The sequence below is a fragment of the Stegodyphus dumicola genome, chromosome 11 (genome assembly GCF_044657685.1).
Source record: "Stegodyphus dumicola isolate Sdum_Otavi_A_Nest chromosome 11, ASM4465768v1".
Lineage (NCBI taxonomy): Eukaryota > Metazoa > Arthropoda > Arachnida > Araneae > Eresidae > Stegodyphus > Stegodyphus dumicola.
The window spans coordinates 121,593,221-121,611,051 of NC_140778.1; the positions used below are offsets into that span (position 1 = coordinate 121,593,221).

Below are 17,831 nucleotides of genomic sequence, written 5' to 3' on the forward strand. Positions count from 1 at the left end.
TTTTCATTTACGCACATATACACACGTTTCGAGAGCATTTGGGCTAACGCCCCTTTGGGCTAAAATATTTAAAAGAAGCATTCTTTTATAATTTCCGACAGACAGTCACTCACGCTGGAGATAAAAATGTTTAATTCCATACAGTGTGTTGCCATTGCTGCATTGAAATCGTTCAGTTTCATAACTAAAAATTCGTTAACGTTTAAAAAATCTGAAATACGTATTAAAGCAAATTCGAAATTTAAGATTCGGGCTTCCAGATGTTAATATTAGGGTGGATGACTATGTTATTCAGAATTTGATGGCTCTAGGTATCGTGGTTTTTTGACAGTGCAGAAACATACATACAGTCATACAGATTCTTCATTATTTAATTTCTTTAAATGTAATACAGGATGATAATATTTGGTTGGAACAATCTGAAACGTGATTCAATGCTTTTAGCGATTCGACAAAAAATGCCGTTTCAAGACTAACAGACTTTCTACGCTAACGCCCCTTTGGGCTTTAAAAAAAAAAAAAAAAAAAAAAAAAAAGAACGAACGAGTGATACTTTACGAAGTAATGTATTACACACAATGCCAGACCTATGACACAATGCCATCTTACAATAAAGAAATAAAAAAAATATATTTTTACAGGCAGAATTCATTTCTGATATTTTGATGAATCAGAAGGTTATAGACTTTGGGATTCCGCTGTAGCTCATTTAACAGCATTCATGCAGATTCTTCATTTCTTAATTTCTTTAAATACAATACAGGGCAATAATAGTTAGTGGCAAAAATTTGAAAAGTGAACAGCTGTTTACAGTGATTCGACGCAAAATGCAGTTTCGAGAAGGACTACCCTTCAGGGCTAACGTCCCTTTGGGCGTTAATTCAGTTTCCTTAAATTAACTTTCTACACGCTAACTGAACTACACTGCAGATTTAATAATAAATTAAATTCGCGCAACACGCATTACATCTCCTGCATTCATTCTCCCTTCGTATCTTCGCCGCCCAAAGCCTGCTCCAGTTAATCCCACAGTTAACTTAGATTCGAATACTCCGCAACCGCGATTTTCGCCTCTTTCTGCCTTCTTCGGTCAGTGACCCTTTTTGTCCCCGATCCGACCATTCCAAAGCTCTTAGCTAATCGCTTGGATTCAATACCTTACGTTTCCCGAGGACCGATTCATCTTCATCTGCGCCTCACTCCATCAGCTGTTCTGTCTCCATGGTAACCATCCACGCTCTTCGCCTCCCGGTTGCATATTTCACAAGTGCACATCAGCGCAGCCACTGAGGGAGGGGCTTCGAAAATGGACCAATGAGCTGCTATTGCTCTTATGACGCTTAATCTTCGTGCTTGTGAGCTTATGTTGTTTACGTTTTAATTTGCATTTGTTTCGCAGTTATAAATATATGACATAATAGTAGAAATCTTGTAATGCTTTCGTTTTCTGAGTTTAATTAATCGCTGACATTTCACTTTCGAGATTTTTATCACTCATTAATATTTGGATTGATGTTCACGGCATATTATGTGGATTAAGAGAATTCAAGTGTATATTTTTTTAATTGAGATGAGAACGACTGAATCTACTGTCAGTGCATTCTTTTGAATTTCAGTGCATTCTTTTGATTTTTAAAGCGTAAGATTCAGAACACATACTATCTGATTATATCCATTGTTAAAATTAAAAGTTATATGTGAATAAATTGAATATATTCGTTGCGAATAAGATAAATTCACTCTGCTTGATGAGTATTTCTTGTGTAGATAGTTCACTTAAGAGTGAGCAGTTATTAAATGTGAAATTTAACACACTAAATGTATACGAATGCAAAATAGTAAATTTCACTTTGACTAAAATTCTGCATTGGTTATTATTATAGAACGCCTTTTTCATATAGACTGCGATGAAAAGTGGCTGACTTCTATATACATATATAACTGGTGAAAATATTTTTCTCGTACGCGTAGTTTTATGTAAAGATTGCATTTGGGATCAGATGTTTATCACATATTTCTTTCTTCATCTTATTTACCACTTATTAAGTAATATCTCACATCGATATTTTTGCGAAATATCCAACATGTGTTTGCATTTATTTCAACCAGGTAGTGATATCTTCATAATTGCCTATATTTGATCTAACTTCGCAATGAAAAGTTTCAGAAGCAATCGACGATCCTTTAATTATTTTTCACAGAAAATTGCGTGGCAGAATATTTTCAACCATCTTGCTTAAATCTCAAAGCACGCGAAAGGTCATGTGACATGACAGAAATATTACTGGAGGCTCATTCGTCCATACTAGAAGTCACTCCCTCGGTGGCTTCACAGATGTGCACTTGTGAAATATGCCTCCCGGTTGCCTTCTCTGTTACTGAGTTACAAGAAGTTGATTCACTATGGGGGGATAAACCAAAGAAGGTCTATGTAAAGAAGGAAAGGTCCATAGACGAAATGTAAACCAGTTTGTCTTCTACGCCGCTAGAAAGAAGATGGACAGTTCGCCAAGGGATTTGGCGACGGAACTTGTTGGCGAGAATTTTCCCCTTCGTGATGTACTTGGCCGAGACGTTCCACCTCCGCCACGTGTACAGGAAATTCAGGAACACGGGATAAGATGAATCGTTCTTTGACTTTTCCGGATAATTTAAATTCGAATTTCCGTGCTTTTTTGCTTTACTAGTTGAACTTGTATTATCCATATCGCAGTTTGATGTCTGATTTTATATCTGTCAATATGTAGGGGAAAAAATGGAATCACACAGCTTTAAACTCTTAATAAACGTGACCGTCGAACCTGTTCGAATTTCGATATCAGCTTCGAGCTTTGGCACTTTTTGGTGACAGATATTTCACGCATGAGCAGTTGTGTCCTTTTTCGTTCGGAGGGAGCCACTCCTGCTGCTGCAAAGCTTTTCTTCTTAACAATACATATTCTTTGGCTAAACGCCTTCAATTGTGATAAACTCTTTCCTCCTGGGTCCTAACAATGAGGCTTCTTAGCGACTCCCGACTTCAGCTTATCTGCTCTTTCATCTACTTTAGCGACTGCTTCTCTCTTATTTATTTCATTTTTATGAACGATGATGTGGAGTTAATTGCAAAGGTACTGCGTAATCCAAATGCCTTGGTCCTTGGTCACGCTAACTGAGTGGAGTTTGTTAACTAAAAAATCTAAAGCTACATTTGTTATAGATTAGTTTAGAAACTAAACATGTGGTCACCATATGGCAAAGAAAATGATGAACTAAGCAGTTTTCTAAGGTAAAGTGAATTGAATGAGGACGACGGTGTCAAAAATTATACAATGAAGCGCCTATTCAAATTAAAGAAAACTATAAGAAAATATTTCCCGTAGTAAAACTTGAGAAAAAAATCCTTCAGTTTCCTACGAAAAATCAGAAGACTTGCCAATTGAAGCAAAGGGTACTGCTTATCGGCATGTTATCAGACGTTAAAATCTAAACTTACGTAACAACAGCTCCTAAATTTCTAGTTGTAGATTTATGCAGAATACCTAGAAGTTTTCCAAACAGTTATAAACATTTAAATCTGATTCGGAAAAATGCACTTTTAAAAGTGAAAAATCTTTCTCAACGTATGTGGCAACAAAAACAAAATACAGAAAATATTAAATGCCGAATATGAACTGCGATTGCAAATAATATCAAGGTAGATAGACTCCGACAGTTTGTGTAAAAAAACTGCAAGTACACCCTTATCACTAAATAAGGCAGAGTAGCTGACACGTGAAGTACGAATTATGAGTAAATAATTAGTAAATTAAATTAAATTTTTGTTAGCATTTTTTAATGAAAAATACAGTTAAGCATGCTCTTAGTAGTCGTGGCTTAAAAATTGACATGCTCTTCAGCCAGTGATGCACCTATAACATATTAATCTATTCTACATATTATTTTTAAATGTATATTTTAAAGATAAAGATGGGATGGGTTCCCCGAAACGTTCTTAAAGCGCTACGGGTTCCATGAGTCAACAAAGTTTGAAGACCTCTGACTTAGGTGGTGAACAGGATTAACTTGTATAGGCATCTCGTATAGTGTAGTAATCAAGGAGGTTAGAACTCATGAAGATGCTCTCCACGCAGTCCGAGTGAAGCCAAAAAAGTGGGAAGTGGGAAAGCATGCCCTTAGTAGTCGTGGCTTAGAAAGATTGACGTGCTCTTAACCACACCCAATTTTCTTCCTAAAACATCGCAGATTCTTCACGTCCTCTTTCCTTTACTTTTCTCGCCATTTCATTTTATTTCTACATTATATAATTGCTATAAATTCTATTTTATGTAATTGCAATAATTTTTACATTATGTAATTGCATTCTGTAATTAATAAATGCCAGCATTAAAAGTATTGTGAACACAGAACAGTAACTAAGTACTCAAACTATAATTTGATTATAATTTACTTATTCTAATTATATACAATTCTCAAATTTTTCATGTTATAAATATTACTTATGTTTCAAAACAACTTAATTTGAATAAACAATGATTGAAATATGTAAATTTTACGTTGTTATTTTAAAACTCGCACAACAAATGTGACTAAAAATCAAATCCAGTTATTATATATTAACTTGAGCACAAAATAAAATGTAGTTAAACACATAAAAGGTAAGACCTGTAATGTAATTATGATCAGTCATTAAAGTAAACTGTTTTTCTTTTCCATGAAGGCCCACCAGCGGCCGAGCGGTAAAGACGCTGAACACTGGTAGTTCGATCCGAGGTTCGAATCCCGCGAACGGGCTGGCTGCATGGGCGTTTTCGTGGTTTTCCCCATGTGTAGCGTGTATACGAGCCAGTTTCCCTTAGAAGGTCCTCCACGAAAGGCATCCCTCCCCTTAGGCAGATAGCCCTACTAGCCACTCCCACTCCCCTTGTTCACTTATCGTTTTGCCATCACATATAAGTTAATTACGAATATCACTTTTATTATTATTATGAAAAGGTAAATATGAGAAATATATATGTCTCTTCGTGTACTTTCCACAACGAAAATACTCAAACTCTTTCTTGAAGGCCATTCAAACACACATTTCGATTATTCTACTTGTTTAGGCACGTTCTAAAACATTCTCTTACATGGACGTGAAGTCGGAAATGTACACATTATTTCGCTGTAACAATTCTTTAGGCTTTTAGGCCTTTCACATCTACGCATACAAAATCAGAAAACACACTGAAAACATGAAACCGGCTAGCATTTTATCCCACTTCACTTAGTAATGTAATCGTTTTCTTGCCCTCATGTGGCGTGGCTTATTTCCTTCCCCTTGCTTCACTTTCTTCGTACTGCAATAGCAGAGACACCATCTCCATGTATTCTAACTTCCTTGGTAGTAATAGAGAATTTCTTCTAGTATACTAAACTAGATGCCTGCCACAAGTGACCCTGTTCAAAGAATCTCTAAGGGATTCTTTGCCCTGTTTCTAGAAGATATATTCTAGTAAAGTATACATTTAGGCTGTGTAGCCTCATTCTGAGTCGAATATTTTCTTAGAAAGGTTACATAGCTTTTTGTACTAGCATGGAGAAGATGGTAATATCTCAGCAACCACTTTCTCGAGAATGAGTAACATGCAATAAAAGTTATTTTGCCAGTATGAGTACATTATACAGTCAAAAGTCGTTAATCCGGACTCGTCGGGACTTCGGCGATTCCGGATTATCGATTTTTCCGGATTATAGATCATCAGTTTAAATCTCGTAAGATGGCATGCACAAATTCTAAAATTAAAAATATGAAACCGTAATTTATGAAATAAAGAACAATTATGATCTAAAGGGTATCAAAATTTACAAAAAAAAGAAGCTTAATATTTATTTGTTTACTTTATTAAACATTTCTTTCAATGTAAGTTGTTTCGTTTTATGTGATAATACTTTCTCTTTAATTCTATAAACAGACATGATTTCTTGTTCAGTTACAAGTCCCGTAATTGCTGTGCCGAGAATACCGACTAACTTGTCAATCGAAATTTTTTCGTTTTCACTAACCTCTCTGTCACCTTCTTCATGTCTTTATCCATTTTTTGCAGCAATTCCACTTTTTGTTTGACGGACATCGAGACATACTTTCGTTTTGTAGATCCTTTGGGAGCTCCAGAATCGGAAATTGACATAATCGAAAGTTCAAGTTTACTTTTATAAAATTGCTCTTACAGTCTACAAAAAATAATAAGCCGCATCCAATTCGAAGATTAAGGAACAACGCAATCATCAACATTAACTGAAATAGATAATTATATAATTTTAGCTTGCACCGTCCGTTATACATTAAATGCGCACGCAAAAACGTATTCTGCACTTGCGCACACGCATATGCGCGTGTGCGTATAGGTCTTACGCGCACGCGTAAACGCCTATGCGCATGTGCCAACGCGGCGCATGCGCAGAAAGTTTTTAGCTTTGGGGTCCGGATTATAGATCATTCCGGATTATGGGTGTCCGAATTAACGACGTTAGACTGTACAAATATTTATTTTCTCTATTTGTAAACTACTATATTTATGTCTATTTAAAGTTTCAGCTACAGATAGTTGCAGGGTCCCGACAGCACCCGAGTAGTCATTGTAAGCCGTCCGGGTGTCCGGCCCTGCTGTCACCTGTCACCTGTACAAATATTTATTGAATTCCTCAAGCAAATTAATTTTTGTTGCTATTCCTTAAAATCACTAAAACTGATATTTCTCCTTTGTGGTGTTTCATATTTTATAATAGCAGTATGAACTAAATTACTTGCAGCTGGAGCTGCCTTTATGTTATATGTCGCATATTCTCCTTACTAGTGCGTTCTTCACCTTTCCTTTTCAAAAATTTGCAATATAACTTCTAGTTATATCTAGCATCGACAGATGGCACTGCCTTACTATCCTCCGCCCTATTTGGTTCGTGGACCCTCCTCTCCAGCTTCCTACGATTTCTCTTTAGGGACTTTCGCACGTCCGGAATTTTATACGTCATGTGCCTCCGGGCTTTATTTCCAGAACCGGTAGTAAAGTTGCTTCCTGCAATAGATCGGTATATTAAAGAGTGTAAGTCTAAGTTACCTGGCATTCAAAATCAGCATCATCTTCTAACTTCGCGTCTTTTATTTGCAAGTCAAAAATTCCCAGAGACGAATTGCTAACCATACGATAACGATTGTAGCCAGGGATGTCTGGATCAAAACCTGCAAAATTGATAAAAAAAAGTATAAATAAACCTTATTTATGTAAAATTTCTTTCATTAAATTATAAAGGCCTACTTTAAATGCTTTTAACGTTTTATTCCGTTATTTTACTATATTTTAAACGCTTAATTAATGGCACAGTTTCAGAATTCAGGTTCATTGCTTTTGTTATTATATTTAAATATTTGATGCTTTGTTATTTCCCGTTTTCGAGCACTGTTAGTATCAGCTGGAAATTTAACATCAGTGAAACAAGCTAAATGCTATTTTAATATAAAAAACGCATTATTACTACTATAAGTATATGCATAACTTCTTTTCCTACTCAAGCAAAATAAGTACAATCACTTTCTTCTTTGAATTTCACTGTTACGTACTCCTAAATTCACATAATAATTATTACTCCTGATAGCATTAATTTTCTCATTAAAAATTATCTTGCAAAATGCGGAACTAACGAAGTGAGCTCTGCTGAGATAACTCCATCCATATCCAAATCCTAGTTTTTAGCAAACGGGCTTAATAAAGGCCTTTACCAAAATAATTTTCCTTCTCTGAAGAGGGCACCTAATAAAGTTCATAAAAGGCCGAAATAATCGGACTTGAAGCACTTCCTAAGTGCGGTGAAAAGAGAAAAATGGCAGGCTCAAATGCCGCCATCTATTGTCCTAGCCAAGGCCAAATTATACTATGTCCTGGCCCTAAACTTGAGTCGGTCCTGGCCCTAAACTTGAGTTTTAGGGTTAGCGTGGTACTGTGCAGCAGATGTGCTGCCATCTATGGAAGACATCTGAATGTTGTAAAATCGTATCTTGATCTTTAAGGGCATAATGAGGACTAAGTCCTAAATTAGTAGTCTCCTAAATCGGGACTAAAATTAGTTAAATTAGTAATTAGTGTTCTGCGAATCTCAATATAATCTAAACGGTTCCAACAGAGCTTAAATTGCGCCGGAGCCCACCGGAGCCCGGCTCCGGTACTTCTTAATTTTGGGGATAAATCGTAACTGTAGGCGGAGCGCACCGGAGCCCTAAAAAAGAAGGCTCCGGCACTTCTGTTATGTAACTGAATGTAATTATGTAATTAATTAATGAATGAATGAATTATGTAACTGTTATTTCAGTAGAAATTTGATCTCGAAAATTTTATTTTTGGCAATAAAATAATTTTAAAAATCGCATATTAAATTTTAGTTTATCTCCTTGCATTTCATTTCACTTTAATTATTTAATTACTTTAATCTGTAATTATTTAAATAAAAAATAAGAATTTTTTATTTATTTTTTATTTAACTAAATAATAACTTGATAAATATTAATTAAGTAATTACTGATTAATTTGATAATAATTAACTATTTAATTTCAAAATTATTAATGGTTTTAATAGTCATTTTATTTATTTATTTACTTTTGTTCCTCTTTGCTGACGGTCTTCCATAGGGCTCCGGTACTTCTAATTTTAGAAATTAAGTTCTGGGTTCTAATCAATCAATCAATATACTCTTATGCCGAACTGTCGCTGTTTTAAACAGTTCTGTTTAAACAGTCGCTGTTTTAAACAGTGTATCGGCTTAATGATACTTTTCCCATAAGGGCACATGACGTAGACCAGTCCGGACGAGCAAGTGGGAGGAGTCGGAATTGAAAAAGGGGAGCTCACCGAAGTCACAAGGAGAAGACAAAATCAATACTGCCGCGAACAAGGATAGGCTAAGTGAAAATCTGACTGTGTGGTTGGTGATGTGTAGGTTACTGCTCTAAACCAATCAATCAATATACTCTTATGCCGAACTGTCGCTGTTTTAAACGCGACGTTGCCGGCTCAATAACGCCGCCGCCGGGAATCGAACAACGGAATTTTTACTGCTTGAGTATTCTCAGTTTCAATTTCCATTTTAGTATTTCATTTAGAGATGTAATTATCTTGGGAAATTTCTGAAGGTTAAGTTAAAAATCGGTTACTGCTATGCTGAGGACAGCACCGGCTAAACCGACAAAAGCTGTGCGACCGGCAAAAATTTTTAGAACTTAAGTACTTAAAAACTTTTAGGCATTGAGCGAGATATTACACTAAAGAATTTGTGGGGATTCTTTACCTGGTACAGAATATATGTTGTTAGAAATGTCTTTAGTAATTAAAATATATAGCAGAGATAAAAAAGAATTATTTATACACTGGGTTCTTGAATATTGTTCTTATTTAAAAATTACCTTATTTATTTAAGAAATCATGGAAAATGAGTTAATTTTGTAAAAACAAAAACCTATCAGTCCCTTTTTCAATTAATAAAACTAGATCTAAATGGAATAACCCAGGATTGAGAGCCCTGATGTGAACTGAAATTACCATATAAACTTCAGAACTAAGTAACAAATTACATTTGATGCTACTATCACTTTGCATAATAATAGAAGAGGCCATCTTAAGACACTGAAGTGAGTGCTTCTCAAAAGTGAATCAACAAATTACAGAACCATTTATCACATCAGAACTAATTATCTGGACCATATGGGAACATATAAATTGAGTCCAACTTATAAAGATTAACATGAAAATATAGAAGCAGAACTAATCCGCCTGTACAACAGAAAATCTTCCAAATACTTCACTTTTATATCTAAAGAAATATGTAATAGTTCGATGAAATATACAATATCCATTTACAAAATAATCATTGATAGCTGATAGCTCTAAAACCTATATCTTATAACCTTTAATAAAATTTGAACAAATGAGAAGACGGCTTAGAGGTGTTGCATACAGCAAACTTTGGGAAATTTACAATTTCAGTTTTACATCAAGTTTTTGCCTTCTTTTGTGGATTTTTCTTGGACGTAGGATTTTTGGTAAGAGACATCGATTCCAATAAAATGCATGTTAAAATAAAGTGATCTGTTATTCTGAATAAAAATCTTATTAAATTTTTGTTTACCAGTTTCCTCATAGCCAAATTATTTTAAAATATTTAAATATCCATATTATTGAAACCACGAAATTTTTTTCTTCTTTCAACCTCCCAAAGAAAACCCCTTTGCCTACGGGTAAGGCGGTAGCATTCGAGTGCTATAAAGCTACGTGTATCAGCGTGTCGTTCAAGGTGGAGGAGTTTTTCGAAGAGATTTTCGTTTTGGATTTTACGAGATTCGAGCTGTAGCTGCCGAGCGAGTAGCATGCACTGCTGAGCTCTCCTGATTTGTCACTGCAAACTGTCCCAGTCCCGTAAGCGGACTGTCAAGTTTTTTTCTGTTAGGTTTTTTACTGCTTTCTCCTGAGCTGTTTCAAGTACCCTAGGGTACAACAAAATGTCCTTTTTTAGGGCACAGGGTGAATCTTCCGATGACGATATGGAATCCGACAGATCAATGATTTCCAGTAAATCAATGCAATTTCCGCTCCGACGAGAAGATTTTACCGAGAAGGAAGAGTAAGAAAGTGAAAGTGATGAATATGTCCGAGCCTGATGTTTCTCAAAATAGGACAACTACTTCTATGTTCGGAAAAGACGATGAAGAAAGAATAATGATGATGATACGCGAACACAGTATGTCAGAAATTTTGAATCTCATGAATGGAAAGAAATCAATTCCTGCAGTAATGGAAACTACTGCAGCTGAAAACGGGCAATAGAGAGACGATGAACAACCTAAAGAAAATGAATGGAAATCTCCAAAAAAGACTGCTAATATGTTATTCCGAATAAAAATCTTATTGAATTTTTGTTTACCAGTTTCCTCATAGGCAAATTATTGTAAAATATTTAAATATCCATGTTTTATTTCGAATTTCTTGAACTAAACTACTTTGCTAAAGGGTAAGGCGGTAGCATTCGAGTACTAGAAAGTTACGAGTATCAGCGTGTCGTTCGAGGTGAAGGAGGTTTTCGTAGAGATTATCGTCTTGGGTACTTAAATGACCAAAGGCTTGACAGTGATAACAACGCGTCACTTTAGGAAATTTTCGAAAGAAGCACGATGCGAAACCAATATAGACTCTCTTCGGGTCCTTCAACAATTGTGCCTGTTCTCTAGACACTTTAACAAGACAGTTGCACGTACCGTCTGTTCTGGGTCTGGGTTCCTTTGGAAAAACAAAATTCTTCTCACCTGATGAAAAGAGTTCTTGAAAAGCTATTTATAGTTCCTCAAAAGTAGTATCCTGAGGAACACCAAAAACTATGAAAGACACTCTTGGTAGTCTTGGAATTTTCAGGTCCAAATGTTCCTTCAAATCCGAATTTTCCAAAATGGCTTTTTTCAATGTCACAACCTCCTCGTGGCCCCGCTGGAAACTATACGGTTCCGTGGCCTGCTCCTAGGTCCGTATAGGCTAATGACTCTGAGCAACCATCCCGTGGGATCGACTGGTGTGAATTTCCGGAACCGACCATTTATGGGACGAGACCCGGGGTTTTCCCAGACCACTGACTGGATCTGTATCCTGTCAGCTTCGATTCGACGTAGTAAATAATCATTCTTCACAGGACTAGAACCATAGGTCCATCCTATGGTAGGCGCGGGCTTGGTAGGGACCGTACTGGTGCTGTCGTGTCCGTTGCCTTCGCTGTGGGAGAGCCACTCATGTAGATAAAAGCGCTGTGTCGGGGGGGTGGCGGCTCCCTGCTTAGTCTCCAGCGATGGATTGTGGCGATGAACATGAAAAGTCTCTGCGGGCTGTTCGATGGGTTGGCGCCCCGTCGACACAGTCGTCTGAGGAAGGCTATATGATCATGTTAAGGCAGTCCAAGAGACAGCCAGGGAATGTGGCCCAACTTCGTGTTAATGTTTTGGATTTTCCGAGATTCGAGCCAAATATCTAAGGAGAAGAATTAAAGGTTCACCGAAGCAAATGTGGCCCCGTCAGACCGAAGAGACACATTATGTATATCCCTGAAGCTTATTTTAAAGGGGCAATCCTTCCACTCTCCGTAACTCACTGCGCATGTGCGAAATAACATGAGAAGGCAAAACAGCATGTCGTCGGCCATATTAGCAATCTTTTACCGCGTTGTTCGAAAAGGTTCTTTGTTGTTGTAGTCAGAGGTACGTGGTTCTAGTTATGTGAAATTCTTTAAAAGTCTTTTTAAATGTAATGCTGTAGGTGAGATGGTTTTGGCTATTGGTGCAAACTTTGCTCTTGGTTTTCATAATGGCCATTCCAAATAATTTTCTAAAAGTTTTCATGGTAATTTTTTTTAAAGTTGTTGGATAATTATAATATATTTCAGTGTCGCACGTGGTTGCGGCTGTGTGCAACAACAAACTATGAGTACTGGAATTTGCCAGAGCTTTTAAGGATGAATTCATAACATGCTATAAGAGCTAATTTTTAGATAACAAAAACATTTAATCACATTACAATATTAAAACTTAATTAGTACAGTTGACAGACAATCACGTTGGAGGAAAGGAAGCAACCAACCGCACCGACGACGAGACGTGACTGTGTGTCGCCGAAATCACCATCGGTTACAGTTAGTGATAACGGCGCGCGGTTGGCGAGTACAAGTGTACGGAGTCGCCACATTCAGTGTTTTCAATTTATTTAGGAGTCATTTTAATTGTCTTTAGTTATTTTTTCTGTTTCAGTTAGTTATATGCAAATTTTGCTTTTAAAATTTCACTGTAAAATTTAAACTATGGATTCATAAAAATTTATTACTGCATTTGTTTTTCCCCATCTTTTTAAGTTTACAGAACTAAATGTACTCATTTGTTGAATAATTTTGGATTAAATAGATATTTTGCAAAATTAAAAGTATGAAAAATCCAAGCATACAGCAATGTTACAATTATTAGTTGTAGAGCGAAGGTGGAATATAGTCATTTTTGTAATTTTTATTTAAAAAACTTTATTCCTAATTTTATATTTGAAATAATTTTTGTCCCAATGGTTAGACCTGTAGCCAATGGTACTAATATTTACTTGATATAACAATATTTATTTGATTCAGTAAATTATTTACAAAATTTCTTCCCAGGTTTTAATAATACCTATAGGTTTGATTTTCAAGTTAAGTATTTAATCTTATATTAATAAATGTAAGAAGTATTGAATATTTTACGAAAAAAGAATGAAATCAGTTACTTTAGTAATTTATGTGAAATTCTTTAAAAGACCTTTTAAGTGTAATTTTCTATTTGTTAATTTCGGTGATATACTTTTGGCTCAAGGAGATTAGAATACATGAAGATGGCGTCTCTGCTATTGCAGTACGAAGAAACTGAAGCCAGGGGAAGGAAAGAAGCCACGCCACGTGAGGGCAAGGAATTGATTACCTTACTAAGCGAAGTGAGGTAAAACACTGGTTGGTTTCAAGTTCTCACTGTGTTTTCTGATTTTGTACGCGTAGATGTGAAAGGCCTAAAAGCCTAAAGAATTGTTACAGCGAAATAATGTCTACATTTCCGACTTCATGTCCATGTAAAAGAATGTTTTAGAACGTGCCTAAACAAGTAGAATAATCGAAATGTGTGTTTGAATGGCCTTCAAGAAAGAGTTTGAGTATTTTCTGTGTAAAGTACACGAAGAAACATATAAAGTTCTCAGATTTACCTTTTCATAATAATAATAAAAGTGATATTCGTAATTAACTTATATGTGATGGCAAAACGATAAGTAAACAAAGGGAGGGGCGTGGCTAGCTCTCCTTGGAAAACGAAAACAGTTTACTTTAATGTCTGATCATAAATACACTACAGGTCTTACCTTTCATGAGTTTAACCACATTTTGTTTTGTGCTCAAGTAAATATATAATAACTGGATTTGATTTTTAGTCATATTTGTTGTGTGAGTTTTAAAATAACAACGCAAAATTTACATATTTCTATCATACAGGGGCGTAAAAATTGAGAAGCACCGGAGCGGAGCTCCGGTGGGCTCCGGCGCAATTTAAGCACTGGCTGATAGTGGCTGAAGCATATGATTGATTGTTGGCTTGAGCGTTACTTTTTCCTGATTTCATGTTAGTAATGGAAGTTTCTGAGTGACTATTATTTGAGTTAGAAGTCGGAGTTATAGCAGGGAAGTCATTTTCTGAGGTTTTAAAGTTCATTTTGGGTGGATTGGGATAATTATTAGTTTTCTCAGGTCGTTGAGGACAATCCTCACATTTAGCTGCCTGTGGGCCAAAGCACAAAATACATTTAGCCATATAGTTGATAGCAAGTCTGTTAGGGCATCGAGTAGATTTGTGAGTGCCAGTACACTGAACAAAGCGTGCCGGTTTATGGCAGGCACTTTGTGCATGGCTATAGCGCTGACAGTTGAAGCACTGTGTAGGCCCTGGTCTCGATTTGTAGGGTACAAGCCTGACACGCATGCCCATAATTGTGCGTAGTTGGTATATCTTTTTTCCTTCCGGTGTTTTAGGTACTTCAATATAATATATAGGTAGTTTTTGGATAGCTCCATCGCAGATGCGTTGAAGTTGTCTGCATGTTTTGATTGGAACTTGCTGGGCTACAATTTCTTCTTTAACCTCATCAGCGCTAAGCTCTGTGGTTAGTCCTTTGATAATAAGATGAATACTTTTGTCCGAGTTAATTAAGAAAGTATGGAAAGGAATTTCCGCTTTTTCCAGTTTGCTCTGAACCTTACGATAGTCGTCTGATGTAAATGTTTTTATTACAAGGTTATTACCTTCCATTTTGTCGATTTTTAGATTTTCCGCTGTGCTTTGCTACAGAAACAATGAGCAGAATGGTACCCCTGACAAATAATTGTTTTGTTATATGCAAAATTTAGAAACGATTAATCTGTAGTAGTTAGAAATTAAAAATTTCCTTTTAATAAGAATATTTTTATTTAGAAAGAAAATTTGAAATTTCAAGTTACCCCTTTTTTTTTTCTCGTTTATAACCGTCAGCTACTTGATTCTGATTTTAATTCCAGCTTGCATCTAGATATACGCTATTTTTAATTGTACTTATTTGAGTTACCTATTATAATTTAAGGGTAAGTTAGAGCACACATTTTACTTTTAAATTATTTATATAGTTCGAAGTTAGCAGGTAGCTTCAGAACATAAACTATTTCAGCGTAAAATTTTCATCTGTTGTCCTGTGTGACAAAATAATTTGGAGCCATTATTAAATATGTAATTAAGAAATTAATAAATGATGATCTAAAATTTGTTAATATATAAGATAAAAGTATTTCTAAAAGAGATATTTGCTTTTATTTACTGATGATTTTTTCATTAATATAAAATACTTTTGTAGGAAATATTAAAAAATAAAATTTTAAATAATGCAGATTTAGAGCTCTGAAGAGTAATCGCAATACTACAGATATTCAAAATAATGCCAAGTATTTCAGTATCACCTACAGTATATAATAATGACATTAATCACAATGAATTTTATATAAAATTTTAAGCTAGTTAGTTATGAATGCCAAGTATTTCAATATCACCTACAGCATATAATAATAACATGTATGACATTAATTCACGATGAATCATATACTTCCTCTGTCCCAAATTAGTTGCTACATTCAAGTACTGATTATTGATACTGAATATTTTATGATTTTGTTTGCAGATTTTCCAGAAATTTCAGATTGCTACGTTATCAATCCCCAACAACTTTATTTACCAAGCATACGCTCCTCAAATCAGTACCAAATTAGTTTCAAAAATCCAGCTTTCGCACACCCTTAAGCCACGTCCCATTTTGTAAGGACTCTTCCATCCGTAATCGCTCAAAATCTTCAAGCTAATTAAATATAAATTCAATTATCTGTCTTGTCTATACGAGGCAGTTTGCCTTAGAAATTCTTCCACAAAGCAATCCCTCACTTTAGGCAGACAGCCCTTGAGTTTTCGCCTTAATCACATAAACATGATCTCTCTGAAATACGGGCGGTATAGTCCTAACAGAATGGAGCGTGGGAACCATCTAAATTTGCGTCGATAAAATTGTCCCAAAATAAGTGCTACATTTGTGGAAAGTAAAAACTGAGAATGAAAACCTAGTATATAGCGTTACATTCCTTGTAGTACACCTTATACTTTTACCGATGTCCATCTACTAAACTGCATCGAAAGTTATTTATAACTCCACCTACTTGAAATGTAGCGCACAATTTGGGACAAAACTTTTGACCTATATGTAGCAACTAGTTTTGGAGAGAGGGAATAAAAAATTTTGAAACTGCTAGTGTTGAATACCAAGTATTACAATATCATTGACAGCATATTTAAAAAAATAAAGCCATATTCCTTAAAACAAAAAGTATTAAAACTCTATTGCATATATGGATTAATAGAGGATTAATATATGGATTCGACATGAATCTATATTCAAGTGCAACCACAAAACACTCAACCAGGTAGGCACAAATTCATGCACAGTATATTGATACATCACACTAATTAAAATGAGATGTGCGCTTTAAATTTTTGAAGCTAGTACAGACAGCATTCAAATGTTTCTGGATCAACGATAACAAATACGAGAGCTAAAAAGTAATAAATTTCGTAAAAAAGCTAACGCAATTAGCATCTCTTATAAAATATATATGTGGATTCATTCTTAAATTTTTATTGCATAAAATGCTTTCCATTCCATTTAGCGCTGTTATACTGCAAATTCACGCCTAGCCGGCGTGAATTCGCAGGCTTTTTGCCAGTTGTCTTCTAATATGGCATCCTGGAAGTAAGAACATCAGCAAAAGGTGTCACAGAAACATGCATTAAATTCATATATATATAGTATATGATAGGTTAAAATATCATTTATCCAGAAAACAGAGATTCTCTCCTGTCTGATAAAAAAAAAATTATGATAATTTTATTTCAGAAAGACGAAAATATGATATGAAGCTGAACACACATACACACATATTAAGAAGCTTGTTTAAGCACAAAAGCTGAGCGAAAGAAATATATGAAAAGAATTTTAAAGTTTTAAAATTTTACGTGAGGATGGCTTTTGTTTAAGAAATTTTGTATTATGTATTTGTATTAAATTTGTATTACACGAAATTGATGGAAATGCTATCCGTCCAACTGTTATATGTTGGCAATGATTATTTAAATACAATCGTAAAATTTTTTTAAAGGAAGAAAACTTTGCAGTATATCACGCAACAATATACCATTCTATGTTACTGTTAGTTAGACGGACACGTTTTAATAAAATACACTTTTTGTTAATAACGAGCCACATTACAAATAGAGAATGTATAGCAAAAGTGTAGCAGAATGTGAGCGCCACCTAGTGATGAATTTCACGAAAGCCACTGAAAACTGGGAACCGGGATTTTGTTCAGTCTGAGAGGCCTTGAGTATAAGCGAGGCCAACATATATATATAAGGAAGTTGAATCCTTATATATATATATATATAAGGAAGTTGAATCCTTATATATATATATATAACATAATTAAAAGATGTAATGCTTTTTGTTTTAGGGAATATGGCTTTATTTTTTAAAATATGCGGTCAATACGGAATACTTGGTATTCCAACACTAACAGTCTCAAAATATTATATTCCCTCCTTTCCAAACTAGTTGCTACACTTAGGTCCAAAGTTTTGTCTCACATTATTTGCTACATTTCAAGTAGTTGGAGTCAAAATAACTTTCGATGCAGTTTAGTAGATCAACATCAGTAAAATTACATAATG

At 35.2% G+C, this 17,831-nt stretch overlaps 1 protein-coding gene across 1 annotated transcript in view; it reads right to left on the minus strand.

Moving 5' to 3' along the window:
- The window catches only part of LOC118195164 (nephrin-like), a 393,767-nt gene that overhangs the window by 199,697 nt on the left and 176,239 nt on the right, over window positions 1-17,831 (minus strand). Inside the window, exon 3 of the mRNA XM_085827181.1 lies at window positions 7,077-7,198. Within this exon, the coding sequence (XP_085683307.1) occupies window positions 7,077-7,198 (122 nt within the window). The remainder of the gene's footprint in view (window positions 1-7,076; window positions 7,199-17,831) is intronic.